This window comes from Strigops habroptila, chromosome 14 (genome assembly GCF_004027225.2).
Source record: "Strigops habroptila isolate Jane chromosome 14, bStrHab1.2.pri, whole genome shotgun sequence".
Taxonomy (NCBI): Eukaryota; Metazoa; Chordata; class Aves; order Psittaciformes; family Psittacidae; genus Strigops; species Strigops habroptila.
The window spans coordinates 12,083,046-12,101,533 of NC_044290.2; the positions used below are offsets into that span (position 1 = coordinate 12,083,046).

Consider the following 18,488-nt stretch of genomic DNA (forward strand, 5'->3'; position numbering starts at 1 on the left):
AAATAACTCATCTGAACTATTACAGCTATTACAACCCTTCAGACCAAGCCCAGCTATCAGGTAGGGTAGCTACTGGGTGCTGCACAAGACTATGTGCAGCACACGAGTGGCATGGGCTTGCTTAAAGGGACTGCTTCATAGCACATTCCACACCAAAGCCTCTAAGATATGCTTGTAACTATCAACACCAGAAGCTGTGAAGGCGTAAGGCAGGTGGGTCAGGGATATGGCATTCCTTCTGCCCGCACACAAACTGGCATCCTTTCTAGTACTATCTGCCCAATTTCCTGGGTGAGCAGCACACACCTTTCAGTGCTTCCCTGACCCAGCAGACAAACTCCTTTTGCTGGGCCAGCTCCTTCAGACACCCACGACGGTTCACAGTGACCCCCTGCAGCAGTCTCTTGGCGTGCATAAGCTCAGGGCTGATGGAATCCAGCTTTTGTGTCTTGTATGATTCAAGTTTTTCTGTCTAGAAAGCAAGCGGTAAAAACAAACCTTCACTGTAGATATAGGACATACAACCTGTTCTCCAGCCAGGAAAGGAAAGCTACTCCCTAACCAAAGGAACACACAAAAGCACTTTGTTTGAACACTTCATTTTTATCTCAAATAAGCATTTTGTGACAGGGAATGGCTGCTGGCAGACTGGGACAGACTTGGAGAAGGTTCGGATTTACCTGAGCTTTCAGCCAACACTCCAACAGCACAGAGCTGAAGTGGATACTTACTATGTGCAGCAAGTTCTCCAGGACACTGAAGTCGCCAGAGAGGTTTAAACTCTCTTTGACATTGGCAATGATCTTCGCAGCATCAAAAGTTAAATGCATTTCATGGTATTGCTGGATCTGCCAAAATCGCTGATTGACCCAACCTCTGTCTTCTCCAGGGCTAAGCTCACACATGATATTTAGTTCAGTTTTGATATCTTCAGGACGATTTGTGAATTCCTGAAAAATTTTATCAACTGCAGAAAGCGTGAGACTTCCAGCTCTGAGATCATCACACAGCCTTTGATAGCTCTCAAAACAAGGGCTGATCAGAGCACCGAAAACATCATCAAGGTCCAACACATAAACAATGTCATCATCCTCCTCCTCTTCCGAACTTTCACACTCCCGTCTTGCCTCCTGTGCTGCTTCCTCCCAGAACTGCTGGAAGATCAGGCTGTCCTTAAAAGTGTGCATTTTCTGCGCAAATTCTTTCAGCTTTGGGCTCAAGCTGTAGTAGGTCTGTAGGTGTGCCTTTCCCACATTCACTACTCTGTTTAGTCTTTTTAAGCGAAGATCTTCCAAATGTTGAAATTCCACTTCACCTACATTCACTTTAAAAGAGAGACACATCACAGATGGATCAGGTGCCCAGCCTACTTCATCTAATCTGCTGAGATGCTATTGGGCCTGTGGACCCTACAAATATCACCTGATGATGCACAAGCACTTGCTTGATCCCTCAGATACTCCAGGCTTACACTTCCCCCACCCCTCAACCCTGCTGTGGTTTAGAATAAAACCTGCTTACAAAGCCCAGCCATTGTCAAGGAAAACCATGTTTTCCCAAGCTGCCACTTCCCAGTTGCTCCCAGAACACTACCTTTCACAGATGTCTGCACCTTCCTACACATGCTCAGAAAGGTTCCTATAGCTTTTTTCTCTTTTCTGACAAGTGTAACTTCTTCTTGCCTCCTCCGCAGCAAATCTTTCAGTCCTCTCCGAAGCAGTTCTTTGCCTTCAGGTAACAGCTGCTGGTTTTCTGAAAGAAAAACACTCGTCTGTAGTCGCAAGGCAGAGGCTTCCCACACCCTGCACCCAGGATTGGATCTGCAGAGTCACACACAGTGAAATGCAGACAACCACAACTGGACCTCGGAGCTCCATACAAAGAGTAGCCCTATCAATGGCTGAAGCTCCTAATTAGCATTACTAATCACTGAGTAGGCCATTGATCACTACAATGATACCCTAAGCCAAGATTGCCACCTATGAACAGTGCTCTTACTTATCTCACAGATCGAGATGAACTGTTCTTCATGCTGGAAAATCTCTTCCAGATGTTTCACAAGGATACTCCCACTCTGGATGTCATCGGTGACACTCATGAACACAGAGTCTGCGATGACCATCACGTTCTTTGCCTCATCTGTAAGTTTTTCTAGAAGCTTTGTGTTTGTTCCTGTTCCAGAAACAAAGCATGCAAACCCCAGATCAGCCCTGCTCCACAAGCACCAGGCAGAACCAACAACTATGCAGGGCCATGATACGGAGTCCTTCCATTTCCCATTCAAATCCCTACCCAAAAGCCCATGAACTCATCACACCACCCTCCAACCCCTCATGTCTTCCTGAACAGAAAGAGCCAGGATCTCAGGAGAGCAATGCAGGAACCTTCCCATGCACAGCCCATACCCAAAACCTGCGGAGGAAGCACAAGCCATTTTGATCCAGTCACACAACCAACACTTTTGCATTTTTGTGTGGCAATAACTTATTAGAACTTCAGAGAAAGAAGTTACGTTCTACAAATCCACTTGAGCTACAGGCTCCAGTACAAATCCTGAAGCGGCCGCAGTGGATTAGCACAAGAGGAATACCAGCTTCCCCTTAGCCTTTCCTCTCCAGCACCAGGCTGAATTCCTTGAGCTTTGAGAAGAGGAATAAAACAAGAGCAGGACGATTTTTACGTATTTGTTTGCTGCTCTGCAAAGTGGGAGTGACGAGGCAGAGAACAGCTTTCCACAAGACTCCCACAAATGTAACTAACACATACCACTAAAGCTGAAGACACGTTTGATGTCAGGCCACGTGAGCACATGGTGCAAAATCTCATCAAAATCATCCTTAATCTGTTTGCTCCTGGCTGGCCACGACTTCACAATGATCGTTGATACAAGCTGGCTGAATCTGTCCAAGTTGTAGGATGAGATCTTCTCAAGGAGATTGCTCTGAGTCTGCACGAGGCATACAAGGCAGGGGGGGAATGCATCAGTGGTCTGAATTACACTGTGTCCATCTGTCTCGAGGTCAGACACTGATGCCAAGAAGTCACACCTCCAGCGCTGGGGCATTCCAAAAAAGCCTCAGCTCATGACTGACACCAGAAGTCAGGATGGCAAAAGCATTACAAGTAGTTTTCATGGACCCTTTATAAGTGGATCCTCATTTCCTGATTTCTTATCAATCCTTTTTTTGATGGTTTAACAAATTTAAACAATCCACAGCAACTCAAGCCACGAGAGCAATGTACACCTCTCCTTCCACCACAACACACATCACTAAACTATGCAACAGGATTTCCATGCAACAGGAAATGTCACTTTTTCTACCTTGAGGGAAAATACAATACCTGGCAAGCTGCAGTTACAGCCTCTGTGGCACATTTACAGAAGCACTGGTCAATGGAAGAGTCAAGCTCTGGAAATCGGTAGTACTGACAGCAGTAGACCAAGATTTGGCTCACTGGAGGCTCCTACAGGGCAAAAGGGAGATTTCAGCTTAAAGTTTCCAAAGTGTTTCTTCCGAAAGCATGAAGGAGTGCTGCTATAAAGACAATAAAAGGAACTAATATGCATCTCTCCAAGCCAAGCTTCCACCAGGAAATACTTGTTTCCTGATTATACCATGAAAATCAATGGCTTAAAGTATTTTGCAACTGATGTAGAAAGGAGATGAGGAGATATACAAGCTCAGTTTAGAAAGGACCTACACATTTGGGTGTGCATTTGGGAGCCTGGACAAAAATTGTTATTTCGGTAGAACGAATGAAGACAGGCACCAACTTTGCTCTCTAAGTCCTTGGGTGCTTATTTTACACTCACTGTTTCTTAAAAGTATAGGGGTGGTAGTTGGACATTTCCACATCCAATTTCTAACCCTCCAGAACACACTTTATAACAGCAATGGCAATTTTTATGACCAAAGCTACAGTGTTTTCACGTGCCCATTCAGGCTCTAGAAGCTATTCTTTATGCACAGCAGAAGACTGTCTATCTGCTCCGAACGTGGCCCACCAGCATGCAGTGCCTGCCTGTAGTCCGCCCTACCTCCTGAATTCTTCTCTCCAGATCCTCAAGTAAAGTTGTCTTCCACCTCACAGTGAACTGTTCATCTGGAAAGCTGATCTTTACAAATTCATCCCAGGCCTGCAGGTGAAAAGCAAACAAACCCAAACCACTAAGTGCTTAGATTTAACATTCAAATAAGGAAATTAGAAGAACTGTGCTGAGGAGAAGCCTCATGCTCCTCAATCTGCAGTCCCTTCAGATGTTTCTATCCAGAAGAAAAGGAGCCCTCCCAGAGCTGCAAAAGGCAACTTTTAAGCCCAGTGTCATAATGCCCCAGCTGCTAAAGGAGACATTCGGGTGAACCGTTTCCACCTTGATGCTGGAACTGTCCCAGGAAGGGCTGGGAGAAGAGCAAGTCAGGCCATAAGGATCTGCTCCTTGCTTTGCCCGCTGGAAGCCAGTAGGATGTACAGGGTGAGCAAGACAACAATTCCAACTAAACACCAATAACGGGGAGCTCCTCATCCCAGAATGCCTCTTGGAACAGCAGATTAAAAGGAAAAATAAGGCAAGCTGAGCAGCACCAGTTAAAAGCCCTTTGCTTTTCAGCCCAAGAGTGTTTAAAACAATGCAGCTTCTCAGCTTGTAGTTCTTACTGCCTGTCCCCATCTCATTCCTTACCCAGCCACAGCAGCTACAGTTCCTACTAAAGAGCCATTAGACTCAAGACTATATGGTTAAGCTACAGTAAAACACCATATTATAATAAGATGACAAACCTGAAGTTCCCAAGGAAAAGAGAACATCACGTACTCCGAGTGTTGTTTCACTAACTTCCCTTTTAAAGCATTTCTGAACCAGGTTCGAGTGTCTCTCAGAGCTTCAGTGAATACTTCCACCACTGGAAGTTCTTGCACAGCATCTCTTGGAACCTGCCACACATACAAAGGAAGGGGCAAATAAATAAATAAATATGAGAACAGTTCAAGCAGGTCGGCAACATACAACTGATTTAAGTATTTCTAAAAGAGAAGGCCTAAATGCATCCAAAGCACAAACACACCCAGCACAGACCCACCTCTTTTTGAGTAAAAGATAGAGGGAGGCTGGGAAAACACACCACTTACAAATAGCTTGTTCTTAAGAACACTTATTCCAGAGAGTAAAGACAACACATGTTTAAGGGGAAAAAAACCCAGATAAAACAAACCCCGACAGCCAGCTGAGGCATGGGACCTGATTTCAGTAAGAATCAAAATCATTAAATGATTTCACAACTATTTGAAAGTACCACAGGTACTTGGTTTATTGAGAGTATCAAGTTTTCCAAATTGAGAATGGCTGTGACCTAAACTCAGCCCCTTGTACCCTTGCTGTAATACTTCAACCTATCTTGCTCCTATCAAGCCCTGAATGGTTCCTTGCTACTCACTGCTGTGGGCTGAAGTCTGGCAACCTTTGAAAGCACCATGGTAGAAGCGACAGGAACGGTGAACAACCTCCCCCACTTCATGTGCTTGCAGATCCTCTTGTGCAGCTTAAGGCAACAGGCCAAGCAGGACTGCCAGGAGTGAGCTTCCAGAGCCCTGAAGGACAGGAACAAAGAGGGAGAACTTCTTTTCTGCTCAGAGGAAAAAAGAAAAGCCACCCTCCAAGTTCAATACAGTGGGGCAACTAACATCCTCCCTCGGGTGGATTTAAGCGTTGCTCTCCAGAGGTAGAAACTCAGGAATCTTTTACTCGCACAGAACTCAATGCACACACCCACACTACGAGCGTACCACCACCCCACAGGCGCGGTGTAAGTGAAAAGGACGCCACTCTCGCAGGAGTGCCCTTCAGTTACCTGGCCTGTTTCTCATCCAAGGTACGCAGCAGCATCTCTAGAAGGTTCTTTACAACCTAAGAATAGAAAGATAGGAATGTTCAGCTGTGGAAGGAATTTTAGAGACCAGTTTCTCATTAGTTATGGGGATGCTGTGAAAGAGGGAATTCCATGTTTTCCTGTGCCTTGTCCAATGCTTTTAGAAGTACACTATGAAATTGCTGAAATTATTTACTGGCTGCCAGGGTTAACATACAGGTGGTTATTATTTGTACAAACAAAACCTGCACTTCTTACAGTCTAGGGGTTTAAACTGACCATTACTTGCAGCGTAGAGTTCTGTCCTCACACAGACACAAGTGTTTTCAGCACAGGCAGGAAAGTCTTTCAAACCAGCAGCACCAAGCCCAATCCCCAGAGGCTGTGCAAAGGCAGTTTCAAGCAGCCATCTGAGGAGCTCAGGATGAAGATATTTGCCATCAGTGACTAAGAGCAAATCCAGAGAAGCAGATCCTTCTCTCATCAACGCCAACACTCTTTGCTGCAGAGACAACCTCTCATCTCCTCTTAGGATTCTCCTAATAATAATTCAGAGCAACTATTTCTGCTTTTAGCCAAGTTTAAGCTCTTTGTGCTCTGACCTGCCACCAAGCACATTCCCTTCAGTGACAGTCAGTTCTACTAAAAGGATGCTATAGCCCAGTTTCAGCCTTTATCCCTTAGCTGGGTAAAGCTACCGGAAGACAAACCTGAGGAGTGGTCCACAAAAGGTCAGTGTTCTCCAATCTGTAAGAAACACCTTGAAGAATGAATAACAAATCATTGGAGAAGTCTTCTATAAATTCAGCCAGGCTCTCCAGGGGCAGCACACAGATCCAGGACTTGACCAGAGTCTTATCTAATCCCATCAAGTATTTCTTTGCTTTCATTAGTTGTAGTAGGGTCCTCCTTGAGGGAAGACAAATCAAAATCTTCAAGTTTTCAAGGTGCAAAAGGCTAAGAGCTCGTTCAGCCCCAGAGGACTCATTCTCATTTCTGTGCTTTTTCAATTTACAGCTGAAGATCAGTAGAAGACCCCAAGACCCATGATCACAGATGCAATGCCAGACTACTAAGCAGAAGCCCTTGTGTTTGAAAGGTTATATACTGCACAGCTTTGCTATACGCCATAATCTCTGAGCAACCAATGTCTGTGTTCATGTATCCCAAATAGCCACCACCACGCCATGTTTCTTATTTTGTAAAAACAAGAGAGGAAAAAGAGAGAGTAAGATGATCACCACCAATTACAGTGGCAGGACACTGGATGTAAGTAGTAATCCTGGAAGACTCACGGATCTTGCTTCTTCCTTGTTTCAGCAAATGGAATCCCTTCCAGCCCTGCCCAGGCATCTTCTTCCATCGGCAATTGGTCACGCTGCAAAGGGGCACCAAAGAAATGCAGAAGAGGAAGAATCCACACCCAGTGGTCTACTTGCTCATCAATGCATCTCTGGCACAAGTTTGTCAGCCATAACTTCCAACTAAAAGAAAAATACCAAAGCAAACACAGACAGTGAAAGAACAGCTTTCTACAGGATACAGGAATGTTGCGGGGTGGGAGGGGAAGGCCACATCTCAATCTCGCTATGAACCTTCGAGTAACTTCTAGTAGTTATTTTAGCTCAATCCTCTCTTCACTGAGGAGTAAACATAGTAAAAGTATAAGGCTCAAAGCTGTAATCCTACCTGAATCTCTCTGCACAAACTCCACTAACACAGCACTAAGTACCACCAAGACTTTATCTACAGTTTCTCCGTGAGCCCCCAGCTCACTCAGGGACCGGGTGACACTGATGTGCAGAGCCCAGCATTTGAAGGACAATTCTCAGTCTCCTTGGTAGGGCTGAAGCACCACAAAGTCTCCAAAAGGAAGCAGAATACCTGCAGCAGCGCAAGTTAACTAGAGATTTGAGTGCCAGATAAGCAGTGGGATAACAGCCTAATAAACAGCACCAAGGAAAAAATCAGCAAAGCTCACATGTAATGGGGCACATCAGAGGAGACAAGAACCACCCAAACGCTGCATTTAAATCTAAATGAGTAAATACATGATGGTCCTGCCCACTGGAGTTTGTATGAATAGCAAACAGATGAGAAGCTAGAAATGGCTTGACGGGAAAGGATAACTTAGATTTTTATATCCAAGAAAAAAAACAACACTTGTAACCCACCGTACTACTCTGACAACAGTAGCAAGTTGCAATAAGGGAAATCTCATTTGGGCAAAAGGAAAATAGTTTTCGCATCAAAAAAGGTACGTGACTGTAAGAGGGCCCCAGAGGGGGTGTGCGATCTTCACCCCTGGAGCTTTTTAGAACTCGTCTGGGACCTTGCCTGCATGCTAGCCCTGCTTTGAGCAAGAGGCTGGAACAGAGACCTCCAAAGGTACCTTCAAATCTGAGGGGTTTTTCTGATTCTCTGACACTAGAGAACTGAATTTCTTGTTGCTCTATCAGAGGGTGCTACACTTGCAGCAAAACCAGCCCAGCTGGCTACCTTGTAAGTGCTTCAGTAACGTACTCAGCAGGTCGTGGAAAAGCCTTTCTGATATTGTGAATCTCATCCTGTATGGCTTGTTGTGGCACATTATCCAAGCACAGGAGGCTACACAGGTTAGCCAGATCGTTTTTAAATACTGGAAGCCCAAGTATTTCAACTACTGTGAGAATGGTGAGCCCCAGAGCTACTTTATTTTTTATTACTACGTCCTCCCGCGATGCTTTTGCATCTTCAGGTGCAAGGAAAGGAAGAGCAATTTCCCTCATATATTTTAGCAGCAGATCATTCACCTAGGATAAAAAAAAAAAAGAAAAGAGAAGTTACAAACCAACCACAGCATTACATCCCCAACAAGCCTTTTTTTTTCCTGAAGCCATTTTCTTCTGCCAGCTACAGCAAGGACACTCTAGCCCTGTACTCCCTCTGGCACCATGGTGGTACCTGGACCTAAGCACACATGGTACCGACCACCACCAGAACATCAGGCGTGGGACTGCAGTACCTGTGAGGGCTTGGTGCCCCTCTCTGTGCTACCAGCTCCCACCACTCACCTACTGCTGCACCTTCCCGTGCCCAGCAGAGGTGGGGAGCATCAAGGGACCGGGGCAGACCTCGGGAGGGGAACCAGTGGGCTGAGCAGTTGGACACCCCACACTGCCTTAGGCCACTGCCACCTGCCACAAGCAGACTCAGGCTTTGCTGGGAGTCAGTAAAGGGAGAGAGATTTCTGTCCTTATCCACAGCCCCCAGAAGCTACTCTGAAACCACACTTAGGGGGTCCATAGTACTGTGGTGCTTGGTGATACCAAAATCACCCTTCCAAAAACCAGCAGTGACACGGAACACCCGTGGGCTCTGCTGAGCCGGGCAGTTATGCCATCTTGTGGCCTCTCCCTTGTCACCAGGAGGAGCGAGGCTGCTAAGAGCTAGAAACAAGCAGCCATGACACAGGTTTGAAGCCCTCAAAAAAGATAATGTGGCATTTCTGCCATATTTCATAATTACGCCACTTAGAACTGGGCCAAGAGGAGCCTGTCTCAAAAAAAGGTAGGTTTGGAGAACGACAAATGCAGGTAAGTTAGTGACAGCAATACTGGAGGGCCAGGCTTAAGAAATAAATATCCAGACAGAAAACCCACTGAAGTAAGAAGTCACCACATCACAGCTCTGCTGCTGACCAACATGGGATATTCAGAACTGCACCTAATTGCAAAGGTGTGACTCAAGTTCAAGGCAGTCACCCCAATAGGATCCCCACCCATTCTGTCGCACCTGAACCTTCTGACAGGAAAAGCAAAATTAACCCAGCAAAGTCAACAGCAAAATTAAAGTTCTGTGGTTAGTAACCAAATGCCTGTTTTCTAGTACCTGTTAGAAGGAAAGATTACCTGCTCTCGGCCAAAGTTTAACTCCGTCCATAGCATTTCCCTACCATCAAACACCCATGGTTCGCTTGTAACAACATAAAACTGTTGCAACTGGAAGATGAAGCTTCTCAGGTTGCTGTAACTCCAGGTTCCAAGAATGCTGAAGATACTTTCTAACATAATATTTGCAGCTATTTTCTTTCCTTCCACCACATCCTTATATTCATTGCGAGAAAGCATATTCCAGAAGTTTTTCATTACAGACGGCTTTGCGCACACAATATCATCATACTGATGCCATTCTGGAATAAGCAACACAAAGAACACAGGGAAACAATCATTTGAGAAGCACACACACATTTGCACGTGCCTGACTCTCAGCTGTGCACAGAGATGCCTCCACTGACCCATTAAGCCTCCAACTTCAGCCAGCGCTGTCTAATAATAATGTTAGCCCATGAAGTTAGAGATCTTCCCACCACAAAAGGCCCCAAGGATCACCCCGAGCTGCAGATGCAGGCAGGGCAGCTCACCTCCACTGTTGAGCAAGTTGCTTCTTATCAGCAAGCAGCGATTCACATAGTGATTTCCTATTGAGCGCTTGTAAATGAACTCATACTCCCCTTCTCCACAGGCAACCCAGTACTTGTAAGGAATTGATTTATTCAGATTTTCTTTTGCAAGAGTTACGGTGCCTTCAATGAGGTATCCATGTACTCCTAGATGCCTAGGAAACACAAAACACAGTTACATGTCAGCTGTTCCATGTAACTTCCTTTTCCAGGCTTCACTCCATTTTTCATAGGAATGGTGATTATTCTTTCACGATGAAAGTTTCAGAATAGTTCTCTTCACTATGAAAACCCTTCGTAGCAAAAGCCACCCATGCACATAAAGCTACAGTCTTTTGTGTTAAATGAGGTACCACATTGCATCCTGTTCTCCAAAGCCAAAACCCTCCTCTGCCTCTGTGTGACTCAAGAGGGTACTTACTTGGTGCAGATCAGCTCACAAATGTTGTCACTCCAGTCTGCATAGGGGGAAATGCCTTCAGCCCTGATGAACACTTTTTGGGTGTCAGGGTTTAGTTTGTAGTCTCTGGATAATATTGCATGGAAATACACTGTGACACCATCACTTCTGCTCAGAGAACTACAAGAAAGAATTAGAAGGAAAATAGAAAGAATTGTAATATTTACTTTTCTTTTAAATTGCACAAATCATTATAACAAGTAAGATTTGAGCCACAGCTTACTGGATGCAGGACCCAGAAGCTCTGTCGGCAATTCACTCCAACTGATGCCACATGGCAGGCCTAGCATAAAGCCTAGTGCAAAAAGGAAAAATGGGTCCCATGAAATGCTCTGGCCACATGCACCTGGTAAGCCAACAGAAATACGTGACCCAGCAGGATCACCTGTAATGACTACACTTGATTCACTCTTCCAGCTCATACACATTAGCGAAACAACTTATACTAATCAAAACAGTTCCTCACACCATTAATCCAGAGTTACACATGTGAAGCACATGCTGCTTGTTAGAGTAAGAAATAAGAGGGCAATCTTGGTTTCAGTCATCAGATACTCAAAAAGCTTCAAGTACCAAGTGGATCACATTACCCAGTTCATGACCTATGCCACAATTCCCAATGAAACATCAGCTCCCTTTTGCATGAGCAGTAATTCACCTCAGGTTTAAGGCAATTCTAATTCCACGTATCCAAGATACATGCAGACCTAACCTCAGTACTTCAGTCCCCTGTCTCAGCCTGGAGTCCTTTAGTCCTCCTCACACCAAACCTTCTAAGTGAAGAACACTGGGGAGCAGCAGGGCTGTTCTCACCTTTCTTTAGTCTTATCTGCAGGTTGCTGGTTCCTTTGCCGCTGCTTGTCCTTGCGACTCTCTGCTGCAACTGAAGCTTCGCCCTTTCTGGGAACCTCAGGTCCTTTGGCCTGACTCGCTGTCTCAGTTACCACATGTATTTTCTCACTTGTGGCCTTCTTTTTCTCCTTTGCATCTTCATTCTGTGACAGGAAGACAAACAACATGCGATTAAAAAAGGAAACCCTGCCCAGCTCAAGCAAATACTCCCCGGAGCACTCACTCACACCCTTACCCTGGGAGCAGGAGGACTCACTTTCTGCCTGCTCTCGGGTCTATCTTTCCCAGCCTGCGAGCTTTTGACCACAGGTGGAGTCTTTGCGTCTTGACTCTGATGCCCAGCACAAGCAGTTGCAGACTTGCTTTTAGGAGCTCCCATACCAGGAGAGGGCCCAGAGGAAGCGCTCGCTCTCGCCCCTGTTGAGGTCAGGTTCTTGCTGCTACCTGAGGGCTGGGAATCTGGTCTCGTGGCTGGAAGCTGACCAGCATCAGGGGCACGACTGCCCCCTCCCACGTCACCCCTGACCACTTCTCCACACCCTGTGGTGCTTCCACCCTCCACCTTCTCCTCTGGGGCCGCAGAGCTTGGAGATGGGGCAGCCACGTTGTCCGTGCTGCTCTGCTTCAGTGGGGTCATCACAACCACGTCCCGGTGACTGCCTTCTGCAACCTCTTCCAGGCTTCCAGCTTCCCTTCCCAAGTGACACGAGGCCTCCTCGCTTCCACGTGTGCCTCCTCTGTCCCCAGCACAAACAGCAGCACCCGCTTTGGCTACTTCACCACCCGGGCCTTGGATTTCCTGGGGAATCACACAGGCATCCAGCAGTTCTGGGCTTTCGGCTGGTGCTGTGCTCAGAGAAGGCAGAGAGTCCTGCTCCTCAGAGCTGGAGGGGCCCTTCTTGGATTTATTCCTCTTCTTTTTCTATGAAGAACAGAAAAGAAGGAACACCACAATGTCTGTTTAGTCATGGCCAAAGAGAAATTCTTTGTTGGTGCTGGCTGGAGTGGAGGAAGTGGCATCTTCCTCCTGCACTGGGATAATGGAGAACAACCGGGAACAGAACAGACAAGATCAGCTACTGCCTTCTATAGCAGCTGGAAATGCAAGTAACTCTTGAGCATTCTCTCCTTCTCCTACTCAAGACTTTCTCAGCAGGAACACAAAGCAGCACCGAGCACGATGCTCACTAACCAGACCAGACCAGTTACCAAGCCCAGTGTCCTGCCTCCCCCAGCACAGCACAGGGACACTTCGGGGCAGCGGCACCGCTCTGCACATCAGCCGCCTGCAGCCTCCGCGCTGAACGTAAGCACAAACATCTCCAGCTTGCCTGGGAACACCGGCAGCAGCAGCCAGTGCACGCCAAGGGGGTTCAGGTGATGCAGCCCAGCCTCGCTGCTTGACCAAAGAGAGCAACGAGTGACCAGCACCCTCTGCTCCTCAGCACCAAAGAGCCTCACCTTCTTCTGTGACTTCTCCAAAGAATCACCAGCCACGGACTGAGGCGCAGCCTTTGAGGTATCACTTGGAGCTGTTGCACCCTCCAGCAGTGATGCTCCCTCATTCTCATCCTCCTCCTCTTCCTCCTGTGTTTCAGCAAAGGAAGGAGGCCCACTCACAGCATATTCAGGTGTGGTCATTGAAATATTGATGAGAGCAGCCTCAGGTCCTTTGGTCTCACTTGCCTTCTCAGTCACCTCATGCATTTTCTCACTTGGGACCTTCTTTTTCTCCTTTGTCTCTTCATTCTGCAAAAGGAAGACAGACAATACCCAATTAAACAGGAGACCATGGATGTACAACACCACAAATACCCAGCATTGCTTCAGATTGGGGTGATACCCAAACATCTCAGTGTTCCGGCTAGCTTCACACTTCTGGCAATACTCATGCCTCATGGAGGAAGGCTACTAGAGAAGGGAAATAGGGTCTGCTTGCAAGAGGAATCCAACACAGACACACTGGCAAGTAGTCTGGTCAATAAGGCACAGGAACCCCAAGGATGGGACATAAAGAAAATGAAAGATGACCAACAGCAATCTTCAGCTCAACAGCCAGTCCATGAGTGAGCACAGACACCCACAAAGCATGAAGACCTCGTCAGAGAGAGTGACTGAGCTCCCTGGAGAGCACACCTGGAGGAGGTGGCTGGAGAAGGGACCAGTTCACATCTCCTGAGTGTAACTGAGAAACAATTCCATGAGAGAGCTCAGCTAGAACTAACAGAGGAGAGCCAGGCTCAAGAAACACTTTGGCATGTTCCCTTTCTCCCCACACCTCAACCTTGTGTTGTTCAGTTTTACTGACAGCAGAAACAACTCAGAGTTATAAAGGGAAACCCTGCCCAGCTCAAGCAAATACTCCCCGGAGCACTCACTCACACCCTTACCCTGGGAGCAGGAGGACTCACTTTCTGCCTGCTCTCGGGTCTATCTTTCCCAGCCTGCGAGCTTTTGACCACAGGTGGAGTCTTTGCGTCTTGACTCTGATGCCCAGCACAAGCAGTTGCAGACTTGCTTTTAGGAGCTCCCATACCAGGAGAGGGCCCAGAGGAAGCGCTCGCTCTCGCCCCTGTTGAGGTCAGGTTCTTGCTGCTACCTGAGGGCTGGGAATCTGGTCTCGTGGCTGGAAGCTGACCAGCATCAGGGGCACGACTGCCCCCTCCCACGTCACCCCTGACCACTTCTCCACACCCTGTGGTGCTTCCACCCTCCACCTTCTCCTCTGGGGCCGCAGAGCTTGGAGATGGGGCAGCCACGTTGTCCGTGCTGCTCTGCTTCAGTGGGGTCAGCACATCCACGTCCCGGTGACTGCCTTCTGCAACTGCTTCCAGGCTTCCAGCTTCCCTTCCCAAGTGACACGAGGCCTCCTCGCTTCCACGTGTGCCTCCTCTGTCCCCAGCACAAACAGCAGCACCCGCTTTGGCTACTTCACCACCCGGGCCTTGGATTTCCTGGGGAATCACACAGGCATCCAGCAGTTCTGGGCTTTCGGCTGGTGCTGTGCTCAGAGAAGGCAGAGAGTCCTGCTCCTCAGAGCTGGAGGGGCCCTTCTTGGATTTATTCCTCTTCTTTTTCTATGAAGAACAGAAAAGAAGGAACACCACAATGTCTGTTTAGTCATGGCCAAAGAGAAATTCTTTGTTGGTGCTGGCTGGAGTGGAGGAAGTGGCATCTTCCTCCTGCACTGGGATAATGGAGAACAACCGGGAACAGAACAGACAAGATCAGCTACTGCCTTCTATAGCAGCTGGAAATGCAAGTAACTCTTGAGCATTCTCTCCTTCTCCTACTCAAGACTTTCTCAGCAGGAACACAAAGCAGCACCGAGCACGATGCTCACTAACCAGACCAGACCAGTTACCAAGCCCAGTGTCCTGCCTCCCCCAGCACAGCACAGGGACACTTCGGGGCAGCGGCACCGCTCTGCACATCAGCCGCCTGCAGCCTCCGCGCTGAACGTAAGCACAAACATCTCCAGCTTGCCTGGGAACACCGGCAGCAGCAGCCAGTGCACGCCAAGGGGGTTCAGGTGATGCAGCCCAGCCTCGCTGCTTGACCAAAGAGAGCAACGAGTGACCAGCACCCTCTGCTCCTCAGCACCAAAGAGCCTCACCTTCTTCTGTGACTTCTCCAAAGAATCACCAGCCACGGACTGAGGCGCAGCCTTTGAGGTATCACTTGGAGCTGTTGCACCCTCCAGCAGCGATGCTCCCTCCTCCTCCTGTGTTTCAGCAAAGGAAGGAGGCCCACCTACAGCACATTCAGGTGTGGTCATTGAGGTATTGATGAGAGCTCTTGCGTTCTCCATCAGCAATCCTCCCTCAGAATCACTTGGCTCCATAGTAGAAGGCTCATCAGTCCCTTCTCCCTTCACCTTTGCTCCTGTATCAGGGACTGGAGTGAGCTTCACCTCTCTTCTTTCTGCAATGGAGGCAAGGCGAATCGTTAAAGCTCTGGTGGTGAGCAAGCAGGGTCTGCTGCTGACCGGTGTACCAAACTGTGGCAGATTAACCAGGCAGGCAGCTAAAAACCACAAAGCCCACTCCACAGTGGGATCCTAGAATGGTGTAGGTTGGAAGGGACCTTAAAGCTCATCCAGTTCCAACCCCCTGACATGGGCAGGGACACCTTCCACTAGAGCAGGTTGCTCCAAAAGCCCCTGGATGGGGGAGAGGATCAGAAAAAAAAAAAAAAAATCACATAAAACTTGTGGGTTGAATTAAAGACACTTGAACAGGACAGAAAAAGAAGAGAAAATAATAATAATGATAAAAAATATACAAAACCAGTGCTGCACAAAGCAGTTGCTCCCCAGCTGCTGACCAGTGCCCAGCCAGCCCCTGCTCCCTGGCCCATTCCCGACTTTTACTGGTCAGTGTGAGGCCAGATGGGCTGGAATATCCCTCTGGGATCGGCTGTCCCAGCCATGTCCCTCCCGGCTCCCTCCTCGCTGCAGGGCAGTGAGAAGCTGAAAAGTCCTTGACTTAAGGTAAACTCTGCTCAGAACAACTACAACATCCGTGTGTTATCAGCACTGCTCTCATCCTGAATCCAAAACACAGCACTAGGAAGGAAATTAACTCTATCCCAGATAAAACCAGGACATGGATACACAGGAGTCGCTTTGTTGTTCAACAGATACCTCTAGGAATGACACCATCCTCCCTAGCTCAGCCTCCTTCCCTCTCCAAGGCCCCTGCAGTCAGTAGCAGAGTAATTAAGGTAAGAAACCACGGTAGTGAGGTGCTGATCCACCCCCACCCTACCTCCAGCTAACGTGCAGCCTGTTAACAGACGTTTTGGATGTTTTTCCTACAGCATTTAAGAGCTGGAGGCCCCGGGTTTGTTACCTTGCTATTCTGGATTAGCAGAGGGATTTGCTAAGAATTGGTCTTGTCAGGAGGCTGACTCTGGTTTAGGGTATTCTTTTAGGACCCTACTTCTTCCTATCAACAAACCAAAAGCAACTCTGGTGGCCCAGGTCATTCTCTTTTAGCAAATAAAAGGATTAGGAATTATCTCTTGCAGTGCAACTGCATTAAATGTGTACTTGATTCTGTTACTGTTCATAGGGAGAATTAACATGTCAAACAGAAACTCGGAGTGAATTCTAAACCTAACACCAAGCTGAAGATGGGAAGTTTGGGTTCAAGAGGGACTAAACCGGACTTTCTAACACAGCACTCCATAAAAATGGCCCCTGCTCTGGCAGAGCAGAAACTAGTTCAACACCGGCCACCCGAGCGTGCAGAGCGGGTGTGGGAGGAGTCAGTGACTGACCGGCTTCGCTGCTCCACACCAAACCGAGGAAAACTCCATCTCCGGCCAGTAACACAGGGGAAGCTGGAGATGTGCAGCACGGAGAGCGCGGGGGTAACACAGGAACCAGGGGACACCCTCTGGTCCCTGCGCAGCCCCCGGGCTGGAGCGCCCCCCAGCTCACCCCACAGTGCCTCCTCTCCTCCTACCTGGATCCTCCTGGTGCCCGCTGCCGGGCGCCAGCCGGGCCCCGCACTGGCTGCAAGAACCGCGAGAACCATCCCCGGACACGAAGCGACACGCGCGGCACTTCATGCTCCCCCGGCACCAACTGCAGCGAGCTCCTGGGAGCCGAGAGAGGAGGACGGGGCAGAGAGAGAAACACGGCCATTAACGTGAGGCGATGAACGCTCCGGGGCTGCTCAGGGAGCTGCCTCCCGCAGGGACCCCGCTCCCCCGGGCCGGAGCCGCGCCCGGACCATGGCGGGCGGAGCCCTGAGGCGGCAGCCCCGGCCCTCACCTGCCCCGCCCGGGGCGGAGGCGGGGCTGACCCCGGGGCGGAGCCCATATGCAAATGACGCGCCGCTCTCTTGCCTCTGATAGGCGGTAGCTCCCCCCACTCCCCCGTATATATGCAAATGAGATGAGCAGACGGACCAATGGCGTGGCGAAGGACCGGCGGAATGCAAATGAGGTCCGTTAGGTGAGGGCAGGGGGCGGAACCGCGGCTCCAGCCTGCGCGGGGGGGCACCGGGGTCCCGGCGGGTAACGGGGGTCCCGGGGCACCGGGGGAAGGCGGGGACGGACGGACGCACCGTAGAGTGGGGGCGCACCGGGGGATCGGGGCGCACCGGGCAAGTCCCGGGGGTCGCGACGCGCACCGGGAGGCTGCAGCGGGGCCCGGTAGAGGAGCCCCCTCCCCTTGCCCCCGCGCCGCCCACAGCTGAGCCCCTCGAAAGCCCGGTGCCGGTGCCCTCCGAGCCCGCAGCACTGCCCCGCCGCTGCCCTCCGCACCCGCCGGCCCCGACAACGCAACTCACCGACGGGTCGGGCCGGGACCGGCGCCTGCAGCGGCCGCTCCGCCGCCTCCCGCCCGTTAAAGTTTCGTTTTTCCGCCGAGCCGCCAAGTTTCGTTTCTGGGACGTCACCGCCGCCGCCCGGCCCCGGCCCGGCCCCCCCTGGGCGGCTCCAGCCGGGGTCCCTCCCCACCGCGGCTGCCGGAGTCAGGCGGGGGTCCCTGTGCCCCCCGCGATGCTCCGAGGGGCCGGTGGAGCCCCTTCTTCCCCCCGCCGAGCCCGGAGTCAGCAGCTCCCGGCCCTGCTCCGGGCTGGTGGCCCGGGGACACGCCACCCCCATCCCTCCGGCCACCGTCGGTCAGTTCTCGTTGCCGTCTGGAACAGCGGCAGTAACCGGCTCCGAGCAGGCTCCCCGGCCCGCAGGAGCGGCGCCGTGGGGCGCTTCACACCAGCGCGAGGGCAAGCGCATGGAGGGAAATACATCGTACTCGATCCCCCAGTCCAAAGTGGGGACACGGCTGTCACCCCATCCCCTTTTCCAGCCGGGACTGAGCTGATGGTGGCCCGCAGCAGCCCACACACACTCACTTGCA

General features: G+C 49.7%; 1 protein-coding gene across 7 annotated transcripts in view; it reads right to left on the reverse strand.

Moving 5' to 3' along the window:
* Positions 1 to 18,006, reverse strand: part of RNF213 (ring finger protein 213) — a 50,023-nt gene extending 32,017 nt beyond the window's left edge. For 2 of the 7 annotated variants that reach the window (XM_030505936.1, XM_030505941.1), the window contains exons 1-22: positions 17,089 to 17,335; positions 15,234 to 15,541; positions 14,029 to 14,694; positions 13,079 to 13,366; positions 11,853 to 12,539; positions 11,579 to 11,760; positions 10,727 to 10,885; positions 10,267 to 10,460; positions 9,755 to 10,035; positions 8,388 to 8,656; positions 7,160 to 7,348; positions 6,575 to 6,773; positions 5,847 to 5,902; positions 5,433 to 5,586; positions 4,780 to 4,932; positions 4,040 to 4,138; positions 3,343 to 3,465; positions 2,767 to 2,947; positions 1,999 to 2,172; positions 1,594 to 1,752; positions 732 to 1,324; positions 307 to 472 (exon numbers count right to left, since the gene is read on the reverse strand). In XM_030505936.1, coding sequence (XP_030361796.1) covers positions 307 to 472; positions 732 to 1,324; positions 1,594 to 1,752; positions 1,999 to 2,172; positions 2,767 to 2,947; positions 3,343 to 3,465; positions 4,040 to 4,138; positions 4,780 to 4,932; positions 5,433 to 5,586; positions 5,847 to 5,902; positions 6,575 to 6,773; positions 7,160 to 7,348; positions 8,388 to 8,656; positions 9,755 to 10,035; positions 10,267 to 10,460; positions 10,727 to 10,885; positions 11,579 to 11,760; positions 11,853 to 12,539; positions 13,079 to 13,366; positions 14,029 to 14,694; positions 15,234 to 15,541; positions 17,089 to 17,194 — 5,386 coding nt within the window. In that variant the 5' untranslated portion in view covers positions 17,195 to 17,335. Of the gene's footprint in view, positions 1 to 306; positions 473 to 731; positions 1,325 to 1,593; positions 1,753 to 1,998; positions 2,173 to 2,766; positions 2,948 to 3,342; positions 3,466 to 4,039; positions 4,139 to 4,779; positions 4,933 to 5,432; positions 5,587 to 5,846; positions 5,903 to 6,574; positions 6,774 to 7,159; positions 7,349 to 8,387; positions 8,657 to 9,754; positions 10,036 to 10,266; positions 10,461 to 10,726; positions 10,886 to 11,578; positions 11,761 to 11,852; positions 12,540 to 13,078; positions 13,367 to 14,007; positions 14,695 to 15,233; positions 15,542 to 17,088; positions 17,336 to 17,919 lie in introns of those variants that run through there. The other 5 variants (XM_030505940.1, XM_030505937.1, XM_030505939.1 and 2 more) reach the window with 5 other exon arrangements.
* Positions 18,007 to 18,488: the final 482 nt, after the last annotated feature.